General features: G+C 40.6%; 1 protein-coding gene across 1 annotated transcript in view; it reads left to right on the top strand.

Annotated features, from left to right (window-relative positions):
• TRPM3 (transient receptor potential cation channel subfamily M member 3) overlaps window positions 1–27,509 on the top strand; it is a 937,530-nt gene that overhangs the window by 838,095 nt on the left and 71,926 nt on the right. The window contains exons 12-19 of the mRNA XM_052644496.1: window positions 3,314–3,364; window positions 10,607–10,642; window positions 10,804–10,944; window positions 12,295–12,324; window positions 13,112–13,401; window positions 14,030–14,258; window positions 16,499–16,666; window positions 21,330–21,470. Of these exons, the coding sequence (XP_052500456.1) occupies window positions 3,314–3,364; window positions 10,607–10,642; window positions 10,804–10,944; window positions 12,295–12,324; window positions 13,112–13,401; window positions 14,030–14,258; window positions 16,499–16,666; window positions 21,330–21,470 (1,086 nt within the window). The remainder of the gene's footprint in view (window positions 1–3,313; window positions 3,365–10,606; window positions 10,643–10,803; window positions 10,945–12,294; window positions 12,325–13,111; window positions 13,402–14,029; window positions 14,259–16,498; window positions 16,667–21,329; window positions 21,471–27,509) is intronic.

Genomic DNA, 27,509 nt, shown 5'->3' with positions numbered 1-27,509 from the left:
ATCTTGTATACAGAAAATCCTAAAGACTCCACAAAAAAATAAACTGTTAGAACTAATAAATTCAGTAAAGTTCAGTATACCAAATCCACATACAAAAATCAATTGTACTTACATACACTAACAGCAAACTATCTGAAAAAGAAAAAATAATTCTGTTTAGCAATAATAAAATACTTAGGAATAAATTTAAAGAAGTGAAAGATCTATACATCAAAAACTGTAAGACACTGATAAAAGAGTGAAGGTACAAATAAGTGGAAAGCTATTTCATGTTCATGAATTGGAAGTGTTAATATTGCTAAAATGTTCATACTACTAAAAACCATCTATAGATTCAATGTAATTGTGATGGCATTTTTCATAGAAAGAAAAAAAAAAATCCTAAAATTTGCATGGAACCACAAAAGCCCCTGAATAACCAAAGCAGTCATGAGAAAGAAGAACAGAGGTGGAGACATCACCCTTCTTGATTTCAAACTATATCACAAACATGCAGTAATCAGAACAGTAATATTGGCATAAAAACAGACATATAGACCAATGAAACACAAACAAGAGCCCAGCAATAATCCCATGCATATAGTTAACCAATGTTAGACAAGGGAACCAAATATAGAAAACAATATGGAGGTTCCTCAGAAAACCGGAGCTGAGGCATGGGGGAAATGAGCAGATACGGCCAAAGGGTACAGATGTTCAGTACAAGATGAATGCGTTTCAGGTATCTAATGTATAGCATGGTGACTGTAGTTCACAGTACAGTGTTTTATATTTGAAACTTACTATGAGATTCAGATCTTTAATGTTCTCACATAACAACAACAAAATGATTACTGACTTAAAGAATATGTTAACTAATCTTATTGCCATAGATATTTCACAATATATCCAAGCATCAAATTATCACATTGTACACCTTAAACTTACACAATGTTCAGTTCAGTTCAGTCGCTCAGTCGTGTCCGACTCTTTGTGACCCCATGAATCACAGCACGCCAGGCCTCCGTGTCCATCACCAACTCCCAGAGTTCACCCAAACTCACGTCCATCTAGTCGGTGATGCCATCCAGCCATCTCATCCTCTGTCATCCCCTTCTCTTCCTGCGCCCAGTCCCTCCCAGCATCAGAGTCTTTTCCAATGAGTCAATGCTTCACATGAGGTGGCCAAAGTACTGGAGTTTCAGCTTTAGCATCATTCCTTCCAAAGAACACCCAGGACTGATCTCCTTTAGGATGGACTGGTTGGATCTCCTTGCAGTCCAAGGGACTGTCAAGAGTCTTCTCCAACACCACAGTTCAAAAGCATCAATTCTTCAGCGCTCAGCTTTCTTCACAGTCCAACTCTCACATCCATACATGACTACTGGAAAAACCATAGCCTTGACTAGACAGACCTTTGTTGGCAAAGTAATGTCTCTGCTACACAATGTTACATGTCAGTAAAACTGGGGAGGAAAGAATAATGGGGTTTTCAATAAATTAAAATACAGAATTGAATGACCCTCATATGAATAGAGAATCAAGTGAGTAGGGTGATTTATTTCAACTATTGATAAGAAGTAAGTAGGAAAGTTATAGATCAAGAAAAGCCAAGAGATTTCATCACTCCAGTCAATGGTAATCAACTATCCCTGGAGTACTCTGTTGAAAAGGATTATGGGACAATGGATAGCCTCAGTGAAAGAATAGCTAACATTTATTGAGTGCTATAGTTATAGAAACACTTATAAACACTTCATCATTTAGTCCTAACAAAAACCCTACTGGATAAGTGGTATTATTATACTCATTTTAGAGATAATAAGACTGAGACACAGTTAAGCAGTTTGCCCATGGTCACAGCCGGTAAGCAGCAGGGCCAGGTTTGGAGACAAGCCTTCTGACTCCAAAATTTGAAGGTTTAATCCCTACAGAATACTGTATCCTTCGGTGGAAAAAGAGTTCTGATGAGTATGTCCGCCTGAAGGGGCCAGTAGTTGAGGCAGTACACAGGGATTGTCTTGAATACTTGAATGTGTTCCAACAGTGCTTAAGAATTTACTGACACTGTTCAAGATCTTCCAACACAGTCACCAGATTTAGCAAATAAAAATATAGAATTCCCAGTTAGATGTGAATTTAAGAAAAACAACAAATAATTTTTAGTATGTCTCAATTATTGCATGAGACATGCTCAAAATTATTCATTGTTATTGGTCAAAATGTACAGATTTCCAAATTTATTTATAAAATAAGTCATGAGAATGTAATGTACAACACAGTTACTATAGTTAATGTATTGCATATTTGAACATTGCTAAGAGAGTAGATCTTTATGGTCCTTAGCACAAGAAAAAAATTAGGAATTATGTATGGCGACAGATACCAAAGAGACACTGTAATGATCATTTTGCCACATATGCAAATAACAAATCATTTTCATTGTATGCCTGAAAGTAATATGTTATATGTCAGTTATACCTCTATTTAAAAGGAAAAAGATGAGAAAACAAAAACAGAAGTTGTAAATCAAAAGATTAAGAGATGTAGTTACATTTAAAACTTTTAATTTGATACATAAAAAATACATGAATACAAAAGAGAACTACAAAATAGACCATCAATATGACAAGAAAAAAACAGTTCAACATTAAGAATTAATAAAATGAATGAAAGTTAAAACAAATAAAAAGAAATTATTCATTGTCTATCTGGGATTCAGATTTAACTAGGCATCCTCTATTTCATCTGGAATTCCTATTCCGAAAGACAAGAGGATAGCAAACCACCTACTTCATTTTAGTCTTACCTTAAGCAAACAAACTTTTTTTTTTTCGCACAATGGCAGAGTTGAATGTTGTGATGAAGACTGTTTGGCCCACAAAGTCTAAGATATTAACCATCTGGCTGTTTACAGAAAAAGTCTGCCAAGCCCTGCTTTAGCCAGTTTCTCATTCATTATGTGTAATAAACAAGTTGCAATTGGCAGTGTGCCAAAGTGTAATTCTAAAGCGCTAAATTGGCCCTTGTGTCTCCCCCTGCTCCACAACTAGCCTCTTGAATGATGTTTTGACCCAGCTGTCATCAGAGTTGATGGCCTGTTTTGCAAAGTTTGAACCTAGAACCTCAAATGCTTTTTCTTGAGGAGCCATAATCCAAAAACCTGCCCCTGTGTTTGTTTAGAAAAGACAGGTACGACTGAGCAACTAGAACAAGGTTCATCTTGATGAACTGCCCCTCCACCAGCCAAAACCCTTCCCTCCAGATCCTTCTTTCCTTGCCAATGAGAGCCCCTGACTAGCAAAACCATTTGATTCTTCTTTATTGTTTTCAGAGACATGGGCCCTCAAACACATTGTACCACTTGGTCAGGGATGTCAAAAAGGTAAGAACCCTCTGGACTGCAGGTCGGAGGCCCTGTCTTGACTGCTTCCTGTGATTAGAAAGTGCCTGTTTTGCATGAGCTGCCGGAGTATCCCTGTCCCTGTCAGAACCCCCTCATTTCTGGACATGGTGTGCGCGTTTGTCTTTTAACTCTCAGACATCTCTGCTTCTAATGCAGCTGCGGTTTTATTGCCAGTCTCTGTGGTTTTAGATGCTTTCATCGGACATAATGCTTTGGGATAGTGGAACTCTAGGCTTTCCCCCCATGCTGTGTGGATTTATGCCATCACCTGTACTTTTCCATGTGCTCCTCACGTTTGGGGAGCTCATTTCCATGCCATCCAACCGATCATGAAAGGCTTATTTATTTACTAGCTCCTGATACAGTGTATCACTGCCACTTCTAGTATGACACATAAGCATAAGCATAGCTCAAAAAGCCTCAGAAAAACAGAGACTACAACATAAATATACATTCCATTCTGTTAACACTTTATTTTATGTAATATATTTTTTCACATTCATCATCCAGTTTGATGGGGGTGGGGGAAAGTCAATTGGTTTGGGTCTAGTAGGTTTATTCCCAATTTAGAAATGAGGTTGAAACACAAGGAGGTGAGAACTATCTTGAGTGGTTAGTAAGGAGCTAGAATTAGAACTCAGATCCTTTAATAATCATTATTATTATTATTAATTGGAGAAGGAAATGGCAACTCACTCCAGTACTCTTGCCTGAAAGATCCCATAGATGGAGAAGCCTGATAGGCTATAGTCCATGGTGTTGCAGAGTCAGGCAAAGTAATGGTACCTAAGGTTTAGTGATGACAAAGTGTGTGACATTAATCTGAGCTTTCTATGTGTCTTAGCTTACTTTATCTTCACAAAAATTATATGAAGTAATTATTTTACTATTATTATTTTTATTATATAGTGTTATCCCCATTTATAGCTGAAAAAATGAGGCATAGGGAGGTTACATTTAATCCTAACCAGGTGGTTGTTCTTTTGCCCTGTACAAACTCTTTCCAAGGTAGCTTCAATTCTGAACCCTTGACCGGGTTCCTGGAAAATGACGTTTTCATTCCAAAATTTAAGAATAGGTGGTGGGACCTCCCCTACCCCATGTACATGCACAGACGCACACACAGACATGTATACCCACCTACAAGTTGGTCTCAATTCTTTGCCAAAGTCCGTAGGACATACTCAAAAAAATCTATAAAGTGAGGTTAAAAAATAAGAGTACCACTCCTTCATCTCATAGGAAGTCATAAGCTAGAACTACCCTTTAGGTGTCCTGTAGTCACTTACTAATTTTTTCCTTTGAAAGGCCAAGCAGAGGCCCTGGGGCTACTTATAATATACTATTAACCAGTTGGACTTTGCTGGTAATGAGTAAAGGGTACAAAAAGCCTTCTTCTGATGGCCCTTAGAAACTTTCCTCTCACCTCCATACAATCCTACTGAAAAATTTCTCATCTGTGCGAGTGAATGAAGCCTGTAGTTCCTTCAAAGCAAGGGAAATAGAGGCTGTGCCATCTGTACATGTTACCAAGATCACACCTTTCCATACCTTGCCCCATTTCAAGCCATAAGCGTACCTGCCCTCTCAACAAGCCCATTTCTCTTTTCCTCAAGTCTTCCTATTTAGTTTAATTTATCTTGAATTAAAATCGCCTGGAAACTAAACAGAGGGAAGTATCTCAGAAGATAAGGTGTACACACCTAGCATATATTCTTTGTCAAGGTACTTGTTGCTCATGTTCAATAGAATGTTTTAGTTTTTCTGAAATTATAAAAAGTAAAATATCCCCCTTTCCTTAATCTAGTCTGTGTCCTTGAAGGAATTATGAGGCTCTCTGAAGAGACAGCTGTGCGTTTGTCCTTCTGTCCCAGTCCCTGGCCAGTCCAGGCCTCCAGAGTTGCTCATCTGCCTCCATCACCCAGATGTCTTGCTTGATTTTCAGAGAATTTTACAGTTAGGTTCTACTGAATCTAAATGATCAAAACCTCTCCTAATAGGTTCTCTTCCTCTTTCTTTTTTCTGAAACCCTATTAACTGCCTCTTACATTTGCTTACATTTAGTAGAAGACATGTAGAGTGTTTTTAAGGTATGGTTTGATTTAACATCTTAGCTAAAGGTACACCTCAAAAATAATATAAACTCACTAGAAAGGACAGGATGGTAAGAATTTGGGTGGAAGGACTATCAGTTAAGAGCAATTTTATTTCTCTTTCAAATGTGATCCCAATACCGGAGCAAGAATATAGTTATATAAGGATTCATTTATTTGCTAATTTAGTAATGGGGAAAAAATGATAACAGATCACTCAAGATAGTACTGAACTTACTTAGAAACAATTTTTCTTGAGAAAAAGAGACTGCCAGTGTGGCTGGGAGAAATGAAAGCCTTTGTCTAGTTTCTTCTCTTGGGAAGAAATAGGGGCAGGAAATGCAGACTCCATTTATTTTTATGATAAAGGTGAGTGTCCGACTACTGGAGAGCAAGAAAGAATCACAATGGTAGTCAAAGGAGCTGGCAGTGTCTACGTTTTATGGGTGAAAGGAGCTAAAAATGAGGTTTTTCTGTTTGTGTTTTTTTTAAGAAGTGAATGAGAAAGAAATTAATATTGGCGCATATCTTCTTCAGAAGGTTTCAGATGACTTCCAGCAATTTATGCCAATAAGATATGCAAAATCTACAAAGACGAGTTTTAAAATGCTAAGAAAATCTTGATCAGTTCAAACAATTTTCAAAATTAAGGAACATAATAATTAGCATATGCTTGTGCTTTACAATTATAGGACTTTATGTACATATTAGTTGATTTAATCTATTATGACAAAAAATTAATCAGTAAGTGATAAGTACAAAATGAATGCTGTTCAAAAGTTAGAAACACAGCCTGGACCTTAAACATAATGTTTGATAATCTGTCTATTAAATGTAAATAACATTTATGAACCCAGAGAATACATTTAGGAATTATCATACCATCATTAAGTTAACCAGGATATCTCCAAGTCCAACTGTCCTTTGAAATCAACAGAATTGAACATGGCGAATTTGAAGCTAGTTTCAAAATCTCAAATTACTTCTATCAAGAGAGCAATCTGAGAGTAGTGAAGTAGAGTTAGTATTCCACATCAACCAGAAGTTTAAAATGATACTAGCCAGCCCAGTTCCCTGAGCCATTTTTGTGCATAATCCATTGGATGTACCAATGCTTTCATATTAAACCAGAGTGGCCTGAGTCTGTCTGCTTTTCCATGAAATCTAACTTGCCATTTTAGTAGCTGTCTGCTCAGCTTGTGCCTCTGTATGTTTTAAAGGTAGTTTTTCTTTCTTAAATTAAATGTACTAATGCTTCAGATTACCTGAATTATCCCTCCCCATAAAGAAGGGTGATATTTGAACATTATATAGGAAGAGAGGTGAAATTATGATAATAAAATTCATCTATATGGGAATCAAGACCCAGCTCTTTGCAGGATTTTAAAGCAAAAGCATTTCAGACACACTTTGGTAAAGAAAGGAAGTTTTCATAACTCCGTCTGGTAAATTTACGCAAATTTAACAAAGCATTCTTAATTTTCAAAAGAATGATTGCCCAGTCTACTGGCATGCCATACATTGAGGGAGTGTCCTCTTTTCCCAGGAATTTTCACCGGGATGGTCTTTTCCCCATTCTCCCTTAGTAAATCTGACAACCAGCTATCATTTTATACCTTGCATATATCAGAAGGAAACAGTCTTCTTTGAAGACTTGTTATGAGTTTCAAAGAAAAAAAGTTTCCTAAACAGCTGAAATCTGATAGTGGTATCATGAATTGACATCTGAAAAACAGAGTGCATTTAGAAAAGCATATCTAATAAATGAATTCAAATTATTATTTTAATTAAAAGACATCCTTAGGCATGGCACAGATTAAAATTTAGCTTCAGAGTTGTGGCTCATGGCATTAAAAAAGACAACATTTTCAAGTTGTCAAATTTACCTATCCATGGATCAAAACCTCTCTATTTTACTCTCTGGATCAAATTATTTGAATCCTGTGGCTTGCTATGTGTTGCTAAGGCATGAAATGGGAAATAAGTGTTCAGGTTTTACCAGTTATCAAAGTAATTACCAAAAAGGGGGAGCAGGAAATAACAGAAACAGCAGGCAGGATGAATATTACTCCAGTATATCAATTTCCTGTTTGAAAAGGAACCGAGCAAAGGAAGACTCCTCCAGAGGTTTTTGGACATTACCTGTGGAATACGAGGTGGCATTTTTTCTACTTTTTTTTTTCCCAAAAAGGAAGTGGATGTTATGAGTACAATTGCATCCCTACCTAACCATTTATCCTGCCTTTTCTCTAAGCCTCTATCTCTACTAACCAAATTCCAGGGATTATTGGAAACTGCATCAACTCTGCAAGCTCTGGACAGGTCTTTGCCCAGTGACCTGGCAGCAGAGATATAAGAGCAGCCTGCCAGGTAGTGATCAAACAACTGAACCTTTAGAAAAAGGACCTTGAAGTAACTGTGCCCACATTGCCTGTTTTCAGAGCGCCAACAACCAAGTACAGAGAGACCCTTCATTGCCTTGGATTAGGTGACCATCACCCTCTGGGGGTCAAACAGAATTCAGGCTAGTTCCTTTCAGGCCATCACCCAGAATAGTCACAGAATCTGTTCTCCTGCTTCAGACCAGACTGTACAAAAATCACTCTGAAATAATCAAGCTTTATATAAGAAATCTTTAGGAAAAGTATATTCCATCACCTGTTTTGGTAGTGAGTAAACCTATCAGCCCTTTATGAATTTGCATAAAATTCTGTAAAACATCACCAATGTTTATAGAATATTTGCAAAAACATGTTGCCCCTTAAAATTTTTTATTTATTTTGAATTTAACTATTATCTCTTTCCTGACAACCCACTCTTATATCTCAAAAGCATAAATATCATCATTCAATATTGGTCTTCAGGCAATATTGATTCTTGTTCTTAGAATACAAACTAATGTTCACACATGGTTTCTCAAAAGAAAATATATAGGTAGTAGGCTCACTATTACCCACATTTTAAATTTAGAAGATTGTTAGAAGGTTTAAAAATAGGCACAAATTCATAGACTCACTATGATTGTTGTTCGGTTACATTACAATAAACCTTTGTTGTGGCGGGGCAGGGGGCAGGGCGGGGAGAGGTCCTGAAACCTGGCCCTTGGGCATTACAGACCATAAAGGACATGGAGTTCAGCCCATTTTACTGGGAAGAAAACTGAGGCCTTGAGGGAAAGTGGATGATTTGTGAAGGATGGACAGAATCCAGAGCAGTTGACATGCAGCCAGTGCTCTTTCCCCTGCCAGCCTCACGGTGCCAAGGAAAATAGCCCAGATGGGGTGAGCCTCCCCTGCAAGTCAGCCTTGTAGGAGCCAAATGCACAGGAGATGGGGCTGACCCGCACGCCCAAAGCAGCTCTGGGGCACTGCTAATAATAGCCTCACATGACTGTCCAGTAAGAGCCAGACAATATGGAAACTGCAATCTTGTTAACCTGCCCAAAATAATGGAGAAAAAGGGTTGCACAGGTAATATTCTTAAATTCAGTTTAACACTTATGGAAAGGACAGTACATGAAAAGTTACTATCTTAAATCTTTCTCTAAGTTCTGTTTTAAAGGAACCGGATGATTTGGTCTTTCTTGATAGCCTGAGGATAGCTAGAGCTTTCCCACCCAGGAATGACTGGGTGGGAATGTTACTGAGACTATAATACTGAAGAACCCCAAATTGAGACTTGATCCCAAATACACTGATTAATTTCAATGTCTTACTTATTCGCAATTTTACCCCTCCTCCCCAAAAATATCTTGAATGCCTACCATACACCAGGTATTGGGAATGTGAAGATAAATAAGACAGTTAAAAATAGGAAGCTATAAGTTTGATGGTAGGATACAGTTGGCCACCTCTGATTCTGAATCCCTTTCAGATGATTGCTCTTGCCCATAGGAAAGCTCAGTAAGGATAACTGAGACCCACCTTCATAAGCTAATTTCCTAGTGACAATGATTATCTTCGTACACTTTAAATTTCCCAATGCTGCTGTGTAACCCCATCTGAACTTTATGTAGCAGACTCAGAATCACCTGGACAGCTCATAAAGTGCCCAGCATCTCATACTTGAAGCAAGACAGGGTCCAGACCTTTGCGGTGTCACATTTCCCTGGTGGTTCAAATGCCACAAGGCTCGAAAACTACCACTGCTATGAGCTATTTCCATGAAGCAGCAGGAATTTCACATAGCATCCTGAATGGATCCTCCATTACAGACAAACCCCAAAGTGGATGCAGTCCTCCGGCCCCTCCAAAATAAATCTAAGAAGACAGCATGCCAGGCTTCCTACACACGTGGCACCTCTACCATTCATGGTGCAGAGCACACTTCTGCACCAGGGAACTAAACCTTTCAGATAGTGAGGTCTGATCAGCGGTACCCTTTGGAACTCACCGTGAGCTCAGAATTTCCCACAAATAGCTAATTCTTCCATCACCTAACAAAGCAAAGATTTTCCTCAGGCGACACAGAAGTCCCTCTTGAAGTAGACACCAATGATGAGGAGGTAATAATAATGGCTCTTCTGTTTTTGCATCTCTATGTACAACATTAACCTTACACCATAGCTCTAGATCTCCAGGAAGCACTGTTCTCTGAAAGAAAATATGAAAACCCTCTTTAATTTTGGAGAAATGAATATTCTATTGATAAAACTTCTCTTCTTTCACTCCTCTTTCTCCTTTAAACACAAGTGATGTTCATAAAAGTCTTTGTCATAACATCCATCATGCTCTCCTTTCATTAAAAAGGTGCCAATTTTTTAAACATTGTTAATAGAAGTTTTGTATAAAGGATATTCCAGCTCTCAGCATATTTCACCTGATGCAGTCCCTGGTAATAACAACTACCTTCTGGAAGGAGTCTTCACTTAGGGAGTGTGAAGAAATAAATGATCAGCAAGGGGCCGGTAACAGGCCTGGGTCCGAGGCAGAGCAGTGAGGAGGTCTGGGGGAGCATCTGGGAACCTAGTTCCTTAGTGGCTGGGAGTGGTAGAATTTGCCATTTGTGTTTCTTTCTGCTACACTGGTGTTTTTTTCTCCCCAGCTGAAGACTTGAATAAATATTTTGATTTTCTGTTATTGCCGACGATTACTGCATCTTCTTATTTAACTTATGTCTTCTTTCCAAGCGAGAATATCCAGGTTTCGGTTGGATCTATTTTAAGGTGAATTGATTAACCCGCATAATAATACATTCATATGTTTCTTTTTAATTATTATTATTATAATCATTTTAGTCTAAAATAGTTACAGAACACACGGAGTAGAATCCCTAGTAAACCCCGCTGTCTCTCGGATGTGTGTGTGTTCCCTTCTTCCCTGGTAGGGGAACCTGCCCCCAGACTACAGAATCAGCCTGATCGATATTGGCCTGGTGATCGAGTACCTGATGGGAGGGGCTTATCGCTGCAACTACACGCGCAAGCGCTTCCGGACGCTCTACCACAATCTCTTTGGCCCAAAGAGGGTGAGGCTGGCTGCAATTCCATTTCCTCGATTCTGGGGAGGTCTAGGGTGCAGTTGATTTGGAGTGTGGCTGCTTCCTTGTCTGCAAGGGGGAAATCAGATGAGAAGGCAGCTGTCCTGCCTCTTCCCTCTGCCGTCAAATCTGTTTAAAAAAGAAAAAGAAAAAAAAAAAAGTACTGAGTGTCACATTCGTTCTTTTCCTCACTAGATTCAATTCAAATCAGAAACTGGCATTGAAAGTGAACCTTTTTTAGCTTTTATACATGCTGTGAATTGAGATGACATGCTCAACTTCTAAATAAGTCTTTTGGTACATTAAAAAAGTAGTTTTTTCATTTTAAAAAGTAAACAATGATCAGAGAATAGTAATATATTCAAATAATCAGACGGTAAAGAATCCGTCTGCAATGTGGGAGACCTGGACTCCATCCCTGGGTTGAGAAGATCCCCTGGAGGGGGGCATGGCAACCCACTCCAGTATTCTTGCCTGGAGAATCCTCATGGACAGAGGAGCCTGGCGGGCTGCAGTCCATGGGGTCACAAAGAGTCGGATACAACTGAGTGACTAAGCACAGCACAAAGCACAATCTTATCTACTTTATCGGTGTTCAAGATTTTTGGTCTTGAGATCTATCTATACCTTTAAAATTATTGAGGACTCCCCCCAGTGCTTTTTATCTATATGAGTTCTATTTAGCTCTATAATTGGCTGAGATGCCTTCTCTTCCGTCTTGGTCTGCACCTGTTTTGCACATTCCCAGGGTGACCAGTGGTGCTGCTATGTGTGCTTATACTTTCCATGCCACTGAGTGCCCTTTGACCTCAACAAATGTCCCTCTGGCCCCATTCACCCTTGCTCTACTGGTCAGCAGCAAAGAGAGATAGCCAGCATGAATCATCTCAACATATAGTATTTCTGAATGATACCCCAAGTCTCCGTATTACAGCGGACTCTCAGAGGTTTGAGGAACACCTCATCATTTGATTGAATGTCTCATTGTTCACTCAAGTGCTTGATGTCTAGAAGATGTCGACCAAGCAGGATGGTTTTAGAAAGATGGAAAAAATCTTGGTCTATAAAAGAGATTATACACCTGCAGGGTCTACCCTTTAGGCAATCTCATTATACCTCTCTAGTTTCCTAATTTTCTATAATTCACCAAAGTCACTAAATTTGCATTTCTCTTAGAATTTCCATAAAGAGCTCCCCCCGTGGTGTTTTATTTAGTGAAATGAATAAATGCTATATGATAAAATAGATTTGTTCCATTACGTGTTTAAGATACATTAGGATTCTTTTCTTACCTCTATAAAGAAAGATCTAACTTTGTCCATAAAATTTTTTTAACAGCCCAAAGCCTTGAAACTGTTGGGAATGGAGGTAAGTGTTTGTTCAAATTATTAGTGTCAATTATTTATTCTCTTTATTACATGTTTTAAATATATATTTAAGTTCATTCCAGTGGTAGGACTTAGTACATGATTCTGAAATAAGGAAGTGACATTTTTCCCAGTGACAAGGGGGTAGGTCACAGTAGCTTTGAAAATTCTATCATGAGGTTATATTAGCATTGCAAACAAAAGTAAATCATATTTGAAATACTAACTTGAAAACCAAGAAAGCATATAGGTTCCAGTAAGTGAAATCTACTCATGGGTAGATTACAAATGGCAACAGACCCAAAGGCCAGAAATTCTTCACAAATGCATCTAATGAAGTATGCAGAAACTCGAGATAGGATATCTGTCTCCCATTTTCTGTTCATGTGGTTATTATCCTGTATCCAATTGCAAGTATAGGATGTCCTTGTCATTTTAGCAGAAAGGGTAATGCTGTCCATCACGAGGTACAAATGACCCTACCTGTAGAGGAAAAAAATAGATGAAAGTTTTGTTTTATCTTTTTTAAAGTCCATTGAAAAAGACTTGTTAATTAAAGTCTAACACTGACATGTTCTCAGAGGACTGTGCTTCTGCATTTATTATAGCTTGTTTTAAAGTTAGGCATGCATGAACTTGTGAGTTCTTTTAGAACAGAAGCTAGGATCGTTCATTTCTTTCTGTATATATCCCAGGGCTGGGCTAGTAGTAGATACACAGGAACTATTTACTGAATTGATTGGATTCATCTCTAACTTCATCTCTATGTTTTTTCCCTAAAATTACAGGATGATGTTCCCTTGAGGCGAGGAAGAAAGACAACCAAGAAGCGTGAAGAAGAGGTGGACATTGACTTGGATGACCCTGAGATCAACCACTTCCCTTTCCCTTTTCATGAGCTGATGGTGTGGGCCGTCCTGATGAAGCGGCAGAAGATGGCCCTGTTCTTCTGGCAGCACGGCGAGGAGGCCATGGCCAAGGCCCTGGTGGCCTGCAAGCTCTGCAAAGCCATGGCCCACGAGGCTTCTGAGAACGACATGGTAGATGACATCTCTCAGGAGCTAAACCACAACTCCAGGTTGGACAGTCCAGCAAATGGGGTGGTCAGGGGAAGAGAAGGGAGGATGGGCCCCAAATACTGGTTGTCTGAGCTACCCAGTACTTTAAGAGGAGGCAGTATGAACCCAATGGTGCACACAGAAGATGGACACAGACAGTTAACATCTATGGTACACAATGCTCGATACAGAGGTACACACAGATGCATAGATTTCGTTTCACCCTCTCAACTGCCCCAAGAGGTAAGTCCCCTTAAAATACATACTTTACACCTACAGAAAATGAGACTGAGAATTTATGTAACTCGTCCAAGATCACACACTTGTGGTTGACAAGGCTTAACTGAACTGAGGTCTGTTGCATTTAAGAAGATACACTGTACTCTGATTTGTGAATCTGCCTTACCCATCCGTAAATTTGGAGCCCCGAGTGCAGGGATCGTGACTAATTTGACTTACACCCCCATTTCTAAACTCCATATCTGGCACACAGTAGACGCTTAATGGTATTGGCTGGGTGAATGAGTGAATAGACTAGACCCCATAAGGAACGACTAAACCACACATGGCTTGGTCATTGGGTTGCCCCTTTCAGCATCTAGGTCTCCAAGATCACCAAAAGACAGCTCCTCATGTTCTCTCTTTCAGGGACTTTGGCCAGCTGGCCGTGGAGCTCCTGGACCAGTCCTACAAGCAGGATGAGCAGCTGGCCATGAAACTGCTGACGTATGAACTGAAGAACTGGAGCAATGCCACGTGCCTGCAGCTTGCGGTAGCTGCCAAACACCGTGACTTCATTGCACACACGTGCAGCCAGATGTTGCTCACAGACATGTGGATGGGTCGGCTCCGGATGCGCAAGAACTCAGGCCTCAAGGTCAGTGCTCCCAGAAGGCTCAGTCGGCTATGAGGCCCAGGGGTTGGGAGTTTTCCAAGCCAAATCTGCAGTGGTAGTAGGCGTCCTCTTAACTTCTAAGCCCCAACTATGCATTAGAATCTTCTGTATAATGGGGCTTTTGTAAAATATGGAAACGAGGGCCAACCCCAAATTCTGCTAAATCAGAACATCCAGGTAGGACTTCCTGCCAGTCCAGTGGTTAGGACTCCCCTGCTTCCACTGCAGGGGGCACAGGTTTGATCCCTTGTCAGAAAACTAAGATCCCACCTGCCATGTGGCCAGACCAAGAGGGGAAAACCAAAAAAAAGAGCCTCTAGAGATGGTATGCATAGACAGTAATATTTCTCAGAAGACCCAAAGGTAACAGTCATGCACCGGTACTACAGAAGGTATCATTTGCTCTGTCACAAGCCATGGAGACACTCACCTAGACAATCTTTTACCTCCATGCAAGCCTGAACACCTTGGCCCTCCCTTGGCACCATGTCATAAAGAGACACTGGCTCCTATCAGCTAAACTTAAGAAATTTTTTAAATGAAATAAAAATGAGATAGATTTATATGTAAAGATGTTGCCAGATAATCCTGATCTATTCTTCAGTGAAGAAAAACAAGCTGCAGACCAATATATGGCCTGAGACCTGTTGTTTTTTAAAGTGCATGTACATGTATAGTTCTATCCATAGAACTTCATATCTTCAAAAAACAAAAAGGATACACAGTAAACTTTTTGTAGTGCTTATCGCTGGGGTTGAAAATACAAGAAATAGGATAATCAATGGCTTTTGATTTTTTTATGTTTTCTTCTGTGTTTTACAAGAAAAACATTAAACTGAAAAGTTTTTTAAAAGACAAAGTGGGGAAAGGAAGAGATTGAAGAATGTTTAAAAATGTTTTACTTGTTTAGTTTGTAGCTGTTGCAACTGAAACCAGCCAGGCTTACAGTTACCTAGAACAACCTGATCTAGAGGACTCTGAGGTCAGTCCAAATCAAAAGGGCCACCAAACCAGAGCAATCTGCTGAGGCCACCCTGATAGAACCAGCACCTCTCCCCCACTTCTCTCTGTCTGTGGGATCTTGGCCCAGAGTCACAGAAGGGTTCCATGAAGTGGGTCATGGGCATTCTAGCACCACACCACAAACAATGCCAAAACTGGCTCTCAGCTCTGAGGACAGGGTGTCGTGTCCCCTAAAGGCTGCCAGGCCTGCCATCTGAGCCTTCCCAGGCTTGCCAGGCACCCTGAGGCCAGGTCACCACTTTCCCCTTTCCCTTAGCTGCTCTCAGGTCCCTGGGCACTGAAGCACAGGCTGTCCTTGCCTTCCTACTTGAGGATCATTTTTACTTGCCCTTCATGACCTCTCTTAGCCCGTCATGTTGGTGCACTTTCTTCAAGGAGGGTTGAACTCAGAAGCTTGTACATAAACCATTTGGGGATTGAGGGAAGAGATGGGAGAAGATTTAGGGAGCACAAATCAGGTGTCAGAAACTTGGTCCCAGGAAACAATAAGGTTCTGGATCTCTCATGTGGTTGGTAGTGCAACACAGTGCTGGGCCTCCTGGGGCATGGTGCAGGGGGCTTCTCATAGTGATACAGAGCCCGTGTATGTATGTATGTATGTGTGCGTGTGTGTGTGTGTTTCTGCTGGTTAATACGAAATGCTGAGGGATGCTAAAATGAATAACATGTTTTCTTACACAGATTTTCTTGAGGTCAATTTAGGACAGTATTTTTTACAGAGATAACCAGATGATGCATAATCAATTCCACTTGGCTATCAGTAAATAAATGCCAGTGGACATACATATGAATTGATTTCACAAAGCTAAGCGCTTTCACGCTACTAACTGGGAATCTGAATTTTTCCCTATATTTGCCTTGGGTAGGGTCTTCTTCCTCAGTTTCCTCTGTGCAAAGTAGGTGTTAATTGGGTAAGATGTATCTGAGTAAGATGCTTTGTTTTGCCAAAATCAGACTGAGCTACTGTGCGTGTTAACAGTTAACAGCTCCCAGTCACGTGGGCAGAAGGAAGTCTCTTAGCATGAATGTGCTTAGTTATTCAGACATGCAGGTCCTCAGTCTGGGCACACGCAACACCCCTACACCCACACATGCACACAAACACAGACCCCACACCCCAGGTGTTCTAATTCTAAGCAACCACCCTTATCTTAATCCTTTAAATGTGATTATTATTATTATCATTATTATTACTTTAGGTAATTCTGGGAATTCTACTTCCTCCTTCAATTCTCAGCTTGGAGTTCAAGAACAAAGATGACATGCCCTATATGACTCAGGCCCAGGAAATCCACCTCCAAGAGAAGGAGCAGGAAGAACCAGAGAAGCCCACGAAGGAGAAAGATGAAGAGGACATGGAACTGACAGTAAGGAAACACTGTGCAGTTATTATAGGAGGGGAGAACCACTAACCCACCTCTCCTGTGGGTATGACTTAAGATTTAGTAACTCTTGAGGTCACCTTCCCACCAGTTACTTCCATTTAAGTATTGAGACCAGGGCATTATGAAAGTGTCTTCTCGAGGACTTCCTTGCTAGTTCAGTGACAGGTTCAATCCCTGATTAGGGAACTAAGATCCCACATGCTGTGTGCTATGCAACCTCCCCGCCCCCAGAAAAAGTGTCCTCTCTATGCACAAGTAACTAAAGGGACTAATTCTAATCCTTTGGCCAGGATAAGTGGCGCTCAACAACCCAGTGAAATTGAAAAGCAAGACACTCTGAATTTTCCAACTGGGCAATACTTTATAAACAACCAGGTGATGTGACAGTCTTAGCACCTGAAGAGAAAAGGGAATCTGATTTGGGAGCAGTCGGCTCCACTGAGCCGAAACTGTTGTGCTGATCAGAAGCTAAGCCTTTATCTATCTTTGAGGTCAGGCTCACAAATGCAGGACTAATTGAATTTTGAGGTTTGTATGGAAGGCTTTTATTAGCTCTTCCTGGTATAATTATAGAGCATGGATCCTTTGTTCTGTAGGGGGATTGGGGGCAGCTGGGCATGGGACAGCTTCCCACAACTCTAACTGGAGAGCAGTGTGACTGCCACTGGATTGTATTCAAAGTCTAAAAATATCCCAGGCTGTTAAAGGGACAAACAAGCCTTCAGAGCTTTGGTGACATAAGGCAACAACTCCTTAGAACTTCCTGGATATCCCCCAGCCTCCCTATCACTCTGACCAGTGACTGTGATGAGCCAGGAGTTGTTTGGGTAGAAAATAAAAACTGGTTTTGCTCAGGTGTCAAAAGGCCTTTGCATTATTATCCTAATGGGAACACCCTGTGAATTGTTTTTCCTCCAGAAAAATGCCATTTCCTTCCAGCAGGTTCTTCTTAAAGATCTATTCGCAGACACATTCCCAGCCCCAAGTACAACAGTGAATAAGCATCGGGCCACAGCTTTTCACTCACTGAGTTGAAGTCCAATGTTTGCTTTCAGTTTTAGGATCCTTCTATAAATTAGTGGAGGCATCTGCTTCCCTCTATGTTAGGATCAAATGACTGTCTTCCCTAAAGATCTGACCTTAATTTTGGTCTGATTGCCTTCAAGTATAGGAAATCATATTTTAATCATTAGCAGAAACATTGGTGGTAGTAATATCGAATCTTTATTAAATACTTCAGCAGAATCCTGCCCCATCACCTCACAGTAGGACCTCAGGCACAGTTTCTTAACCTCTAATAGGAGAATAATAACATTATTATTATTATTAATAGCTCACAGGTACATGTAAACAATGTGAAAAGCTTACATGTAACTAATATTTACTTGTGCCTATCATGAGATAAATGTTTGTTAATGTTGTTATAATGGTGTTAAATGCTTTACTTACACTTACTCATGGAATCCTCAAAGCAAGTTCACAAGGTAGGTACTATTGTTATACCATTTTACAGATGAGGAAGCTGAGATTCAAGATAGGTTAAGTGGCCCAAGGTTATCCACCTAATTAGTTCCAAGTTAGTCTGACATGGCCTTGACTTTGGCATACATCCTAGGAGGGCTCAAAGTAGGAAACTAGGAAGGTAGTCAGAAGCTAAAGCAGTATTCTTTCTGGATGGGTCTCAAGGAGGAAAACAAAGAGGCAGCTTTCCTCTCCTGCTCCATTCAGAGTGCTGAGGACCTGATGTTTCAAGAAGCCACAATGAAAGGTGCATCTCTGGACTGAAAGCAAATTTTGCTTCCCAGAGAATAGCCCCTGCTGTTGCCTACTGAGAACCCAAGGAGAAGACACCACAGTAGCATTAATGCCTGAGCTGATTCTCCACAGGCTAAAACAGCAGGGAGAATGAAAGGAAGGCAGGCACTAATGGGCTGGCAAAATCGGAGTTGGACAGCACCTTTTTTTAATGTGGTGCTTCTTTAGACCCTAATGACAAGTTCTGTTACTGCTGGACCACTGGTCTCAGCTCACTCTGAACAGAATTGGAAAATGCAACTTGTTGACAACTCTGCTCCCTTCATAGAACTGATATCTGAGCTTCTGTGTTAAACCAATATATCCTCTCTTGGAATAGAACATTTTCCCTTGGCCCTTCCAAAGTTGTACATGAAATATCAGCCTCAGTTTGCTTCAGTTTAGCAGCCTTCAATAGCTTAGTTCACCTCAAAGGATCTTTCCCAGACTTGACATCTGTGTCCAGCCAGCAAAGATTCTGAAATCCGTGTTGTGCAGTCTTGTCTGTATTCGACCCTGTTGCAATCTGCTTTAAGAAATGTAGCCAAAGGAAATGTTTGACTACTGGAGAAAGAAATCAACAAAGTCAGCACGTTAAGCTGCTTAGGCTGGAATTAATGAAATGCCAAAAGTGCTTTACTTAAATCATGAAGGAAAAGCCTCTTAGAAATGCACTCACTTTGAAATATTTTTTAATATTTAAGGCAAAATAGATTGTTCTGTTTTTCTTTTTGTTTTACCTGCCTTGCCAGGTAAGTGTCTTGAATTTTGCCTAATAAAGTCTCAATACATCCAGAGACCAAGGGCATTGTTGTAACTGTTGAAAAAGCCACGGTCCCTCGAGTTTACCCCAAGATGCTATTCTCTGAGATGCCTAAAACCCTCCAGGCTGCCTTTACTCTCATCTAAGTGTCTACCAAAATGTATTTTGATCCTGTATTTTTGAGCATATAAATAAACAGAAGTAGGATAGTTGTGTTACATAGACTATAAATTATAGAAGGCAAATATCATGTACTTTTAGAGTTTCTTGACGTTAATGATCGATATTTGTAGAACCCTATTGCTGTCTAGTATCTATCATGAAGATTGATTCAGCTCACTGATCAAAATAAATACTTAGATAGCCCATAATATGGAGTCTTACTTATTCATTAGTTCAAGGTACTTTTCCAGCCAGAGGGTCAATAAAGGAATGGAAATTACCCTCTCCTGTAATTCTCTGGTTACAGGTAAATCATTTGTGATTGTTACATATTTAAGTAAAGTGAATACTTGAGGTAATGACAGAAATAGTTGAAACTAATATTTCATATTGTGCGTAAGGTGGTTTGAAGCCAGAACCACCTATTGGTTGTCTCTGTTACCAACTTCAGGGTAAATTATTTTGGTGATTAGAGCTTCAACTATAAACCCTTATTCCTAGTACTGTTTCTTCTCCCAAGCCCTTGTCAGTCTCTGAGTAGTTGTAAGATTCTACCCCGTTCTCATACTTAATAAAAATTTCCTTTGCCAAACATTGTAGAACTAATCTTGCTTAGAACAGCATAGAAAGAATTAAAGCCAATAAATTATGGTGTAATAGACCCCTAATATCACACTTTTTTCTGGTGAGAGATCCCAACTAAATCATTTCAGTCAAGAGAATCTGAGAAAGTCTTAGTTCACTTTAAAGACCAGCTAGTATTTACTGGGGCTTCCCTGACGGCTCAGCGGTAAAGAATCTGCCTGCCAATGCAAGAGATGTGGATTTGATCCCCGGGTAGAGAAGGTCCCCTGGAGAAGGGAGTGACCACCCACTCCAGTATTTTTGCCTGGGAAATCCCATGGACAGAGGAACCTGGCAGGCTACAGTCCATGGGGTCGCAAAAAAGTCAGACATGTCTTAATAACTGAACAACAACATATTTACTGAGCACTTATTAAATGCCAGATGCTGATTGATTTGTAGACCAACCCTCTATCAGGTGCTATTACTACCCTTATTTTACAGTTAAAGAAACTAAATCTCAAAGAGGTTAAAATAATTTGCCCAATGTGCCACAGATGCTAAGTGTCCAGATTAGGACCACTCTTCTTTCTGAATGTCTGCCTTTTTTCAAGTTCTGCCTTTTTTGTGATGTTTAATCACTGTTGTTCCTGCTGCTGTCAATAGTGAGAAGGAAATAATTGATTTAAGGAAATCTGCAACAACTTAAAAATGAGGTCCTTCTCAAGTCAGGCCTGACTTCTAGTCCCGCCTGGTTGACTCTCCCATGCAGGGGAATGTAGTGTGCCCAGGAATCACCAAACTAAGGCTTCGCAGGGTTTGAAATCAGGAAACCAAGGCATATGCCTAAAAGTTGAGTAGATGCTCATAACCTAAGCTCAGGCACTTCAGATAACTAAACCTCTTGAATATCCATAGCCTTTGCACAAATAAGGCATTACTAGTCTACAGTATCCTTAAGAGCCATTAGCATGAGTAGAGAACCCAAACCTGCCTGTCTCATGATAAAGCGAAAAAAGGGGTTGGGAAGAATGAGAGGTTCCTGGTCTTTCCAGGTTATGCTCTTTCTGTCTCTCAGAACTTTGGGTATCTTCCAACACCTCATCTTCCAGAGGTTCCAGGGAGGAAGAGACGAGGACAATCAAGAAATATCCCTAAGGCCTTCCATCCCAGGCAAAGGATATACAGATTCCATGTATAATGCAGACACACACCTAGAGAAGCACACTCTCCAAACCTCTGAGGACCCTGAACAAAGCTCTCAGGTTCTGGGAACACACTTGCCCATCTGTACAATGAGCATGTTGAACTGCCTGCTCTCCAGAACCCTGCTGTGATGCTATGGGTCCTCTTCCACCATAGGCGATGTTGGGAAGAAACAACGGGGAGTCCTCCAGGAAGAAGGATGAAGAAGAAGTTCAGAGCAGACACCGGTTAATCCCCCTGGGCAGAAAAATCTATGAATTCTACAATGCACCCATTGTGAAGTTCTGGTTCTACACTGTAAGCATCTTTCCTTTTCTCGTTTTTAACGGATGGCCACAAAGAGCCAGCATCAGTTGCTCATGCACCTGGGTGGTTTCTTCTGCGAGTCATAATACAAGGACCACACAGGCAGGAATAACAGTCCTAAGACCTTGCTTTTTCCTATAGCTTTGCAAGATTTGTGGAGCTTGTGAGGCAGCTTCCACAGTTTCTACATTTCTCCTCCTTGCGGAAAATAAAGGAAATGGTAAAAGAGCTAACAGAAATAGAAATGAGATGAATATGAGTCAAGTCTAGAAGGGAAATAGAGGTCCTTTTACAAAATGCTTCCATGTTCTGGATGGATGAGTGCTGGATCAGAGTTGGCTATTTTAGATGTCAATCCTGGTTTGAGGGGGACCGTTGGTGGGCTGAGCAGAGTGTTAGAAGGAAAACCACTAAAGATGGGGATCAGAAGTGTGTGATTACTCCCAATATAATATGTCATCAAACAACCTTTATTGCTCTGACGCAAGCAACATGCAAACGAAACAGCAAAAAACATGTAAAGAAACCTACAATCTCAGCAGATACTGTCCAGTAAGCATACCCTGCAAGTATTTTCTGCCCACAAAATGAAAGATTATCCTTGAAATAGCCTCCTGATAGGGGAGAAATGGCCTGACTGCTGGTTTTCTGCCTCTGTTTTTCATGGTATTTTAAGCTTAAGGTAAGTTTCGACCCAGGCCGTTTCTGCTGCTCTCCAGCCACTGCAGAGTGGTGCCGGATGAAAAGCAGTGCATCTGCTCTTTTGGCCTTTCTCACAACCAGCTACACACCAGCCACTTGAGTCAGCAGCAGGATAATCCGAGTCTGAGGCCGAGATGACGCAAATGACTAGATGAGGTCCTTTTTGTGTGGTCCTGTGTGCTGACACTCAGTGATGACTTTAAGCCAGGCTTTCCTAACCTCATCACTATTGACATTTGGGGCAGAATAATTCTTTGTTAAGGAGGGCTGCCCTGTGCATTGTAACATGCAGAGCAGCATCCTGGCCTCTGTCCACTAGGTGCCAGTAGCAGTCTCCAGCCCTAAATGTGATAAACACACTGTCTGAGACATTGCCAGACATCTCCTCTTGGGGTAAACCGCACATGTTGAAAATCACTGCTTTAAAGCATAGCCTTAAAAGAGGATGAGAAATTCTCAAAATATAAATAAAGTAAAAAGAAGTAAAAACTTTAATTTGTTAACATTAAAAAAGAAAAATATTCTCCCCCCCAAAAAAAAATAACTAAGGGATGCAAAAATCATTTCTATTTATATATTGCATGCTGATATTTGTTGTTTTCTGACAACCAGTGACAAGCATGAACTTTGGAGTCAGACAGTCTAAGTAGAAATCCTGTCTGGGCCTCTTTATTATTGTGTGACCTTAAGCAATTTACTTTAACATTCTGTTCCCAATTTTCTTAAGATCAGGATAATAATAGTACCTGCTTTATAAGGATTGGTAAAGATTAAATGTGTTAAAATATGTAAAGCACTTAGAACAGTGCCTGGAACGCATTAAGCATAATTAAATGTAACTTGTTATTCCTAGGCTAGACCAATTGTGGAGCAACAGTGCTTTATTCATCCGTCCACTCAACAATGATAGACTATCATTTATTGAACACCTACTATGAGGCACTCTGCTAGGTGCTCTATATATACTTTTCCTAAACTAACAGTTTTATCAAGATAATATTTTTTATTGTATTTTATGCCCAGGTCTGCCCTTTCTCTTATAGTAGACTGCTTTGATTGTCTCAGCCTAGGTCAGAATTTGGCAAACCACAGCTCATGGGTCAAATCCAGCCCACTGCCCATTATGGCCCGTGAGCTAAGAGTGTTTTTTACATTTTTAAAGAGTTGAAATAAAACCGATTGAAGATGAATTTGTCACACATGAAATTCACATGTAATTCATATGTCCATGGATAAAGTTTTACAGGGACACAACCCATTCATTTACCTATAATCTGGCTGCTTTTATGCTCCAACTGTTGAGTTGGTCACTTGCAATAGAGACCATTTGACCCACAAAAACCTTAAACTATCTTAATGATCTGGTCCTTTAAAGAAATGTTTACAGATTCCTTTTCTAGAGCATAAAAGAAGCCAATAGAAGTAGTAGTTTCAGGAATTATCTATCACCTGTATAAACAGAGTATGTGATTCTTTTATCCTTCTGAGTCATCTTTTTTTTTCTTGTGTTCTGTATTAATTTTACTTCCTTGATTTTTCTAGTTCCCTTCACGTAGCTGAGGCAGCTTGTTAGCCACAAATATTTTTAGATCACAAATGCCCTGGCAATGGTTCTGAGCCTTAGGCATATACTGGAATCACCTGGAGTGCTAAAAAAAAACAAAACACCTGGGTTCTATTTAATCTATATTTTAAAAGATTCGTGGGTCCTTTTTCCTGGAGATTCTAATGTTGTTGGTCTGGGGCACAGCCTAGAATCAGGATATTTCAAAGCTCCCAAGTGGTTGTAATGAGTAGCCAGGGATAAGAACCATTACTCTAGACAAAGGGCTGAGTTTTCAGCCTGGTATTTCTAAAACTTCCATGATGATAAAGGATTGTGTTAGAAAGGCAAATTCCTGACCCTGTCATAGCCCCACTAAATGAATCTCCAGGGAGGAGCCTGAGAGGCTATTTTAAGTTCTCAGGTGAGCCTTGTAGTCTGGGAAGCGTAGGGCACACTGCTTTCCTTGTACAATGTACTGCAGGTTGTGGGGCTACCTCTTTGAAAAGGAGGGGAGGACGTGTCCAGCTCCTTTCTTCATGGCTGACTGGATTACCCTCCACATACCCCTTAGACCGAGGCTCCAGTTATGTCCAGTTGTGTTTCCACGATGATTTCCAGAAGTCCACGTGCACTGACAAAGCCCAGGCCTCAAGGAAGTAAATGGAGATGTGGAGTGTCAATCTTTAAAATCCCCGGAGATGCTGACCAGTCAAATGCAGCTTTAAATCAAAGGGCCCATTTGCTTTTGTTTCTTGTCTGTAAGAGTAGTTCCCACCCCACTTTCCAAACGTATCCCGTTCTACATTCCCAAGGTTCTGAAAGGTAAGGCACACCTCACTTCCACATAATGTGAGTTCCCTGTCTTAGCAAGTTTCCAGAGAGCAGGTTGAGTCCTCTTCTGTTCCAGCTGGCTCCCAGACTGGCTTGTGTGAGAGCCTGTTCCTAGGGCCCAGTTGGAGAGGACACCAGTTCAAGGTACCAGTGGTGCCAGGTCAGAGGGCACCACTGTGCTCGGGGCTTTTCCAGCAGGAGCAGACTCCTTCATCTGCCAACAGCATGCAGCCCTTCCACACTCTTGTGGCAGTAGGAAAAGGCCCAGAAAGAAGTGAGGAATGGCCAAGCCCCACCAGGGACCCCCAGGCAGCTTCAGCAGGCTTTGGTTGCTTACTTTTCATACTTTAGGAGTCATACATCTTGGTTAATGGAAATTTTATAAAAATACATAAGGAAATAAACAGATTCTAAAAGGATTCCCACTAACCTAAGAATCATAAGGTTATGTTTCTTTTCAAAATTATGGAATTCTACCCACAGCCTGTTAAAGCTTATAGGATATATACAAGTATGTATATATATGAATATATATTCACACATACACCCACAACCATTAAACCATGTCCTGTTAGGGTAATGTGCAGCAAGGCCCCATGAATGTTAGCAAGTTCTAAGATTAGGTTGTTTCTAAGACAGCAGCCAGTCCTCTATTGTACCATTGAAACATGTTTAAAGCCCTATTTTTGGAAGTCCATATTTTGAGAGTTGTCCCCAAATAGTACATTGTAGCTTGATAATGGAAAGGAAAGCATTGTGGAGTAGTTATGATTTTAAAAATAGACAGGAGCTAAAAGAGAAGGTCCTGGAAGAAGCATAAGCAATGAGGTCAATTTAAAAAAGAAAAAAGAACAGAGGTATGAATAATGAACAGGGGTAAAAAGGAAAGACTGAGGTAAGCAGAGGTAGAAGAATAGAAGTTTCTTGAAAATAGAGGTGTATAATAATGTTAGCCACCATTCACTGGGCTGTGTCAGGAGAGAGATGCATATTCCAGTCTCCCTGTCCTTCCAAAAGCTCTGCAGGGTCAGTTGCAAATATCTCCATTTCACAGAAGGAGGCCCAGGCAGGCAGAGTGATTTGCACAAAAAGATACAGCTGAGTGGAGGATTTTTGAATCCAAGTGTCACTGACTTATCATCTACATTCCTTCCACCAAACACTAGTCCTTCTGCCAAACAAGTACACTGCACCTGTATTTACAGGACAGAGGCAGATTGAAGGAGTTATTTAAGTACTAAAATGAAGAGGTTCTGGAAGAATTGTGTGTGTGTCACTGGGCCTACTTGTGACGAGAGAAGATAATGGTTTGGAAAGTTTTGCAACGAAGTAAGTAAAATGACAAAAGCTTGGCGGTTAACAAGGCCCACCAGAAGCAGTGGAATTTGATCCAACAAGGAGAAAGAAGCAACTAAAAAGAGAAGGGTTTCAGGTCAGAAGGAGGCTGACAGTATATTTTAGCATTTAACCATTAAAGTCCTTTCCTTGTGTTTTGTAAAATACAGAACTCACAGGGACTAGAGAGTGGATGCCAAAATATAGTGGTAAACAAGAACCATATAAAACAAATTACACCTTAAACACCATCCTATACCATTGGATATAGGTTGAGTAGACAAAATTCTTTTCAGGTGAGGTTTGCATAGTGTGCTAATAATCTCAATGTGGGTGGGGTAGGAACTAAGGCGTGGTTATAAAGAGTGGTCCTTGGGTGGGGTGGGTGTATAGGAGCGAATCTCGCAAGAAGAGAAGGAGCTCTGCTGAGTCTTCAGCATCTGTTCAGCTGCCCTCTCACTTTATTACGTGATCTCCAACGTGTATATGCATATGCCAGCCCTTCGAGAGATGAGAAATTAAATAGCTGTGTCTGTAAATCCATCAACATAACAAGGTCTCAGAAAATGTGTATAAGTCTTATTCAGGATCTGTGTATTCATTTGTTTTTAAAAAGGAAAGGGAAGGAGAGGAAAGAAAAAGGATGAAAAAGAAGGGGAGACAAAAGAAAAAAGGGGGGAAGGAAAAAAACAGAAAAAAGAGAAAGGGGGAAGGAAAAAAGAAAATGGGAAGAAAAAAGGAAAGGGGAGGAGGAAAAGAGGAAGGGAATAAAGGAAAGGTGGAAGAGAAAAAAAGGAGGGGAAGGAAAGAAAAGAGGTCCATTAGGAAAGAAAGCAGTGTTTTCGAGCTCTGCAGGGCTGCCCGAACCCCTGTGTCCCCAGCCAGGCTGCATGTTTTTCCACCTTCTAAGCAGCTTCCAGGGCTTCAGAATCACCCTGTACCTCCAGAATTCTTAAGGTCTCAGTCCTTTCGCCCACACCATTTCCTATTCTTTGCTAAGCTCCAAAGAGTGCAGATTTGAATTACTCAGTTCTAATCACAGCCCCTGAGGCCCCTAAAGCTAGCAAGTACAATACTCAACTTGAAGCCTCACCTAGAAAAGGCTTAGCTTCTTTGCCACTGCCCACCCTAGAATGAATTTTTACCTCAGCCTCTTCTGTAAGGGACTCGCCAGCCCTCCTACTCTCCGCTCACTAGACATACCTAAGTCCTCCAGTGACAGTCACCAAACCTGAACCCTGAGGAGTATTCCTGGGATACACTGCCACTCAGCCCGTTCATCAGGGTTCCACCTCTAGTGTTAGTGCCTCGTGAGAATAAATCTCACTCCAAGTCGCAGTCCTCGCAGACTCATTCTTTCCTATAAATTGCTTGTCTTCTCTTGCTTTGCTTCAAAGAAGGAGAAACCAGGAAGGACTATCCTAGCTTGGACAGGGCAGGAAAGTCGCACCAGGGATGAGGTAAAACCCTCCCAGGGTACTGCCAAGCAAGCACATTAAGATAGAAGGGGGGAAAAAAGTAAACACAAGAGAATTAAAGTGGGGCTCCAAGGAAGTCCGGGCTATTTTTATGTTGTTTTCACCAATATACAAGTGTAGCATGTGTCTGCCTTTCCT

The sequence above is a fragment of the Budorcas taxicolor genome, chromosome 8, assembly GCF_023091745.1.
Source record: "Budorcas taxicolor isolate Tak-1 chromosome 8, Takin1.1, whole genome shotgun sequence".
NCBI lineage: Eukaryota > Metazoa > Chordata > Mammalia > Artiodactyla > Bovidae > Budorcas > Budorcas taxicolor.
This window is presented reverse-complemented; position numbering and strand designations above follow the sequence as displayed.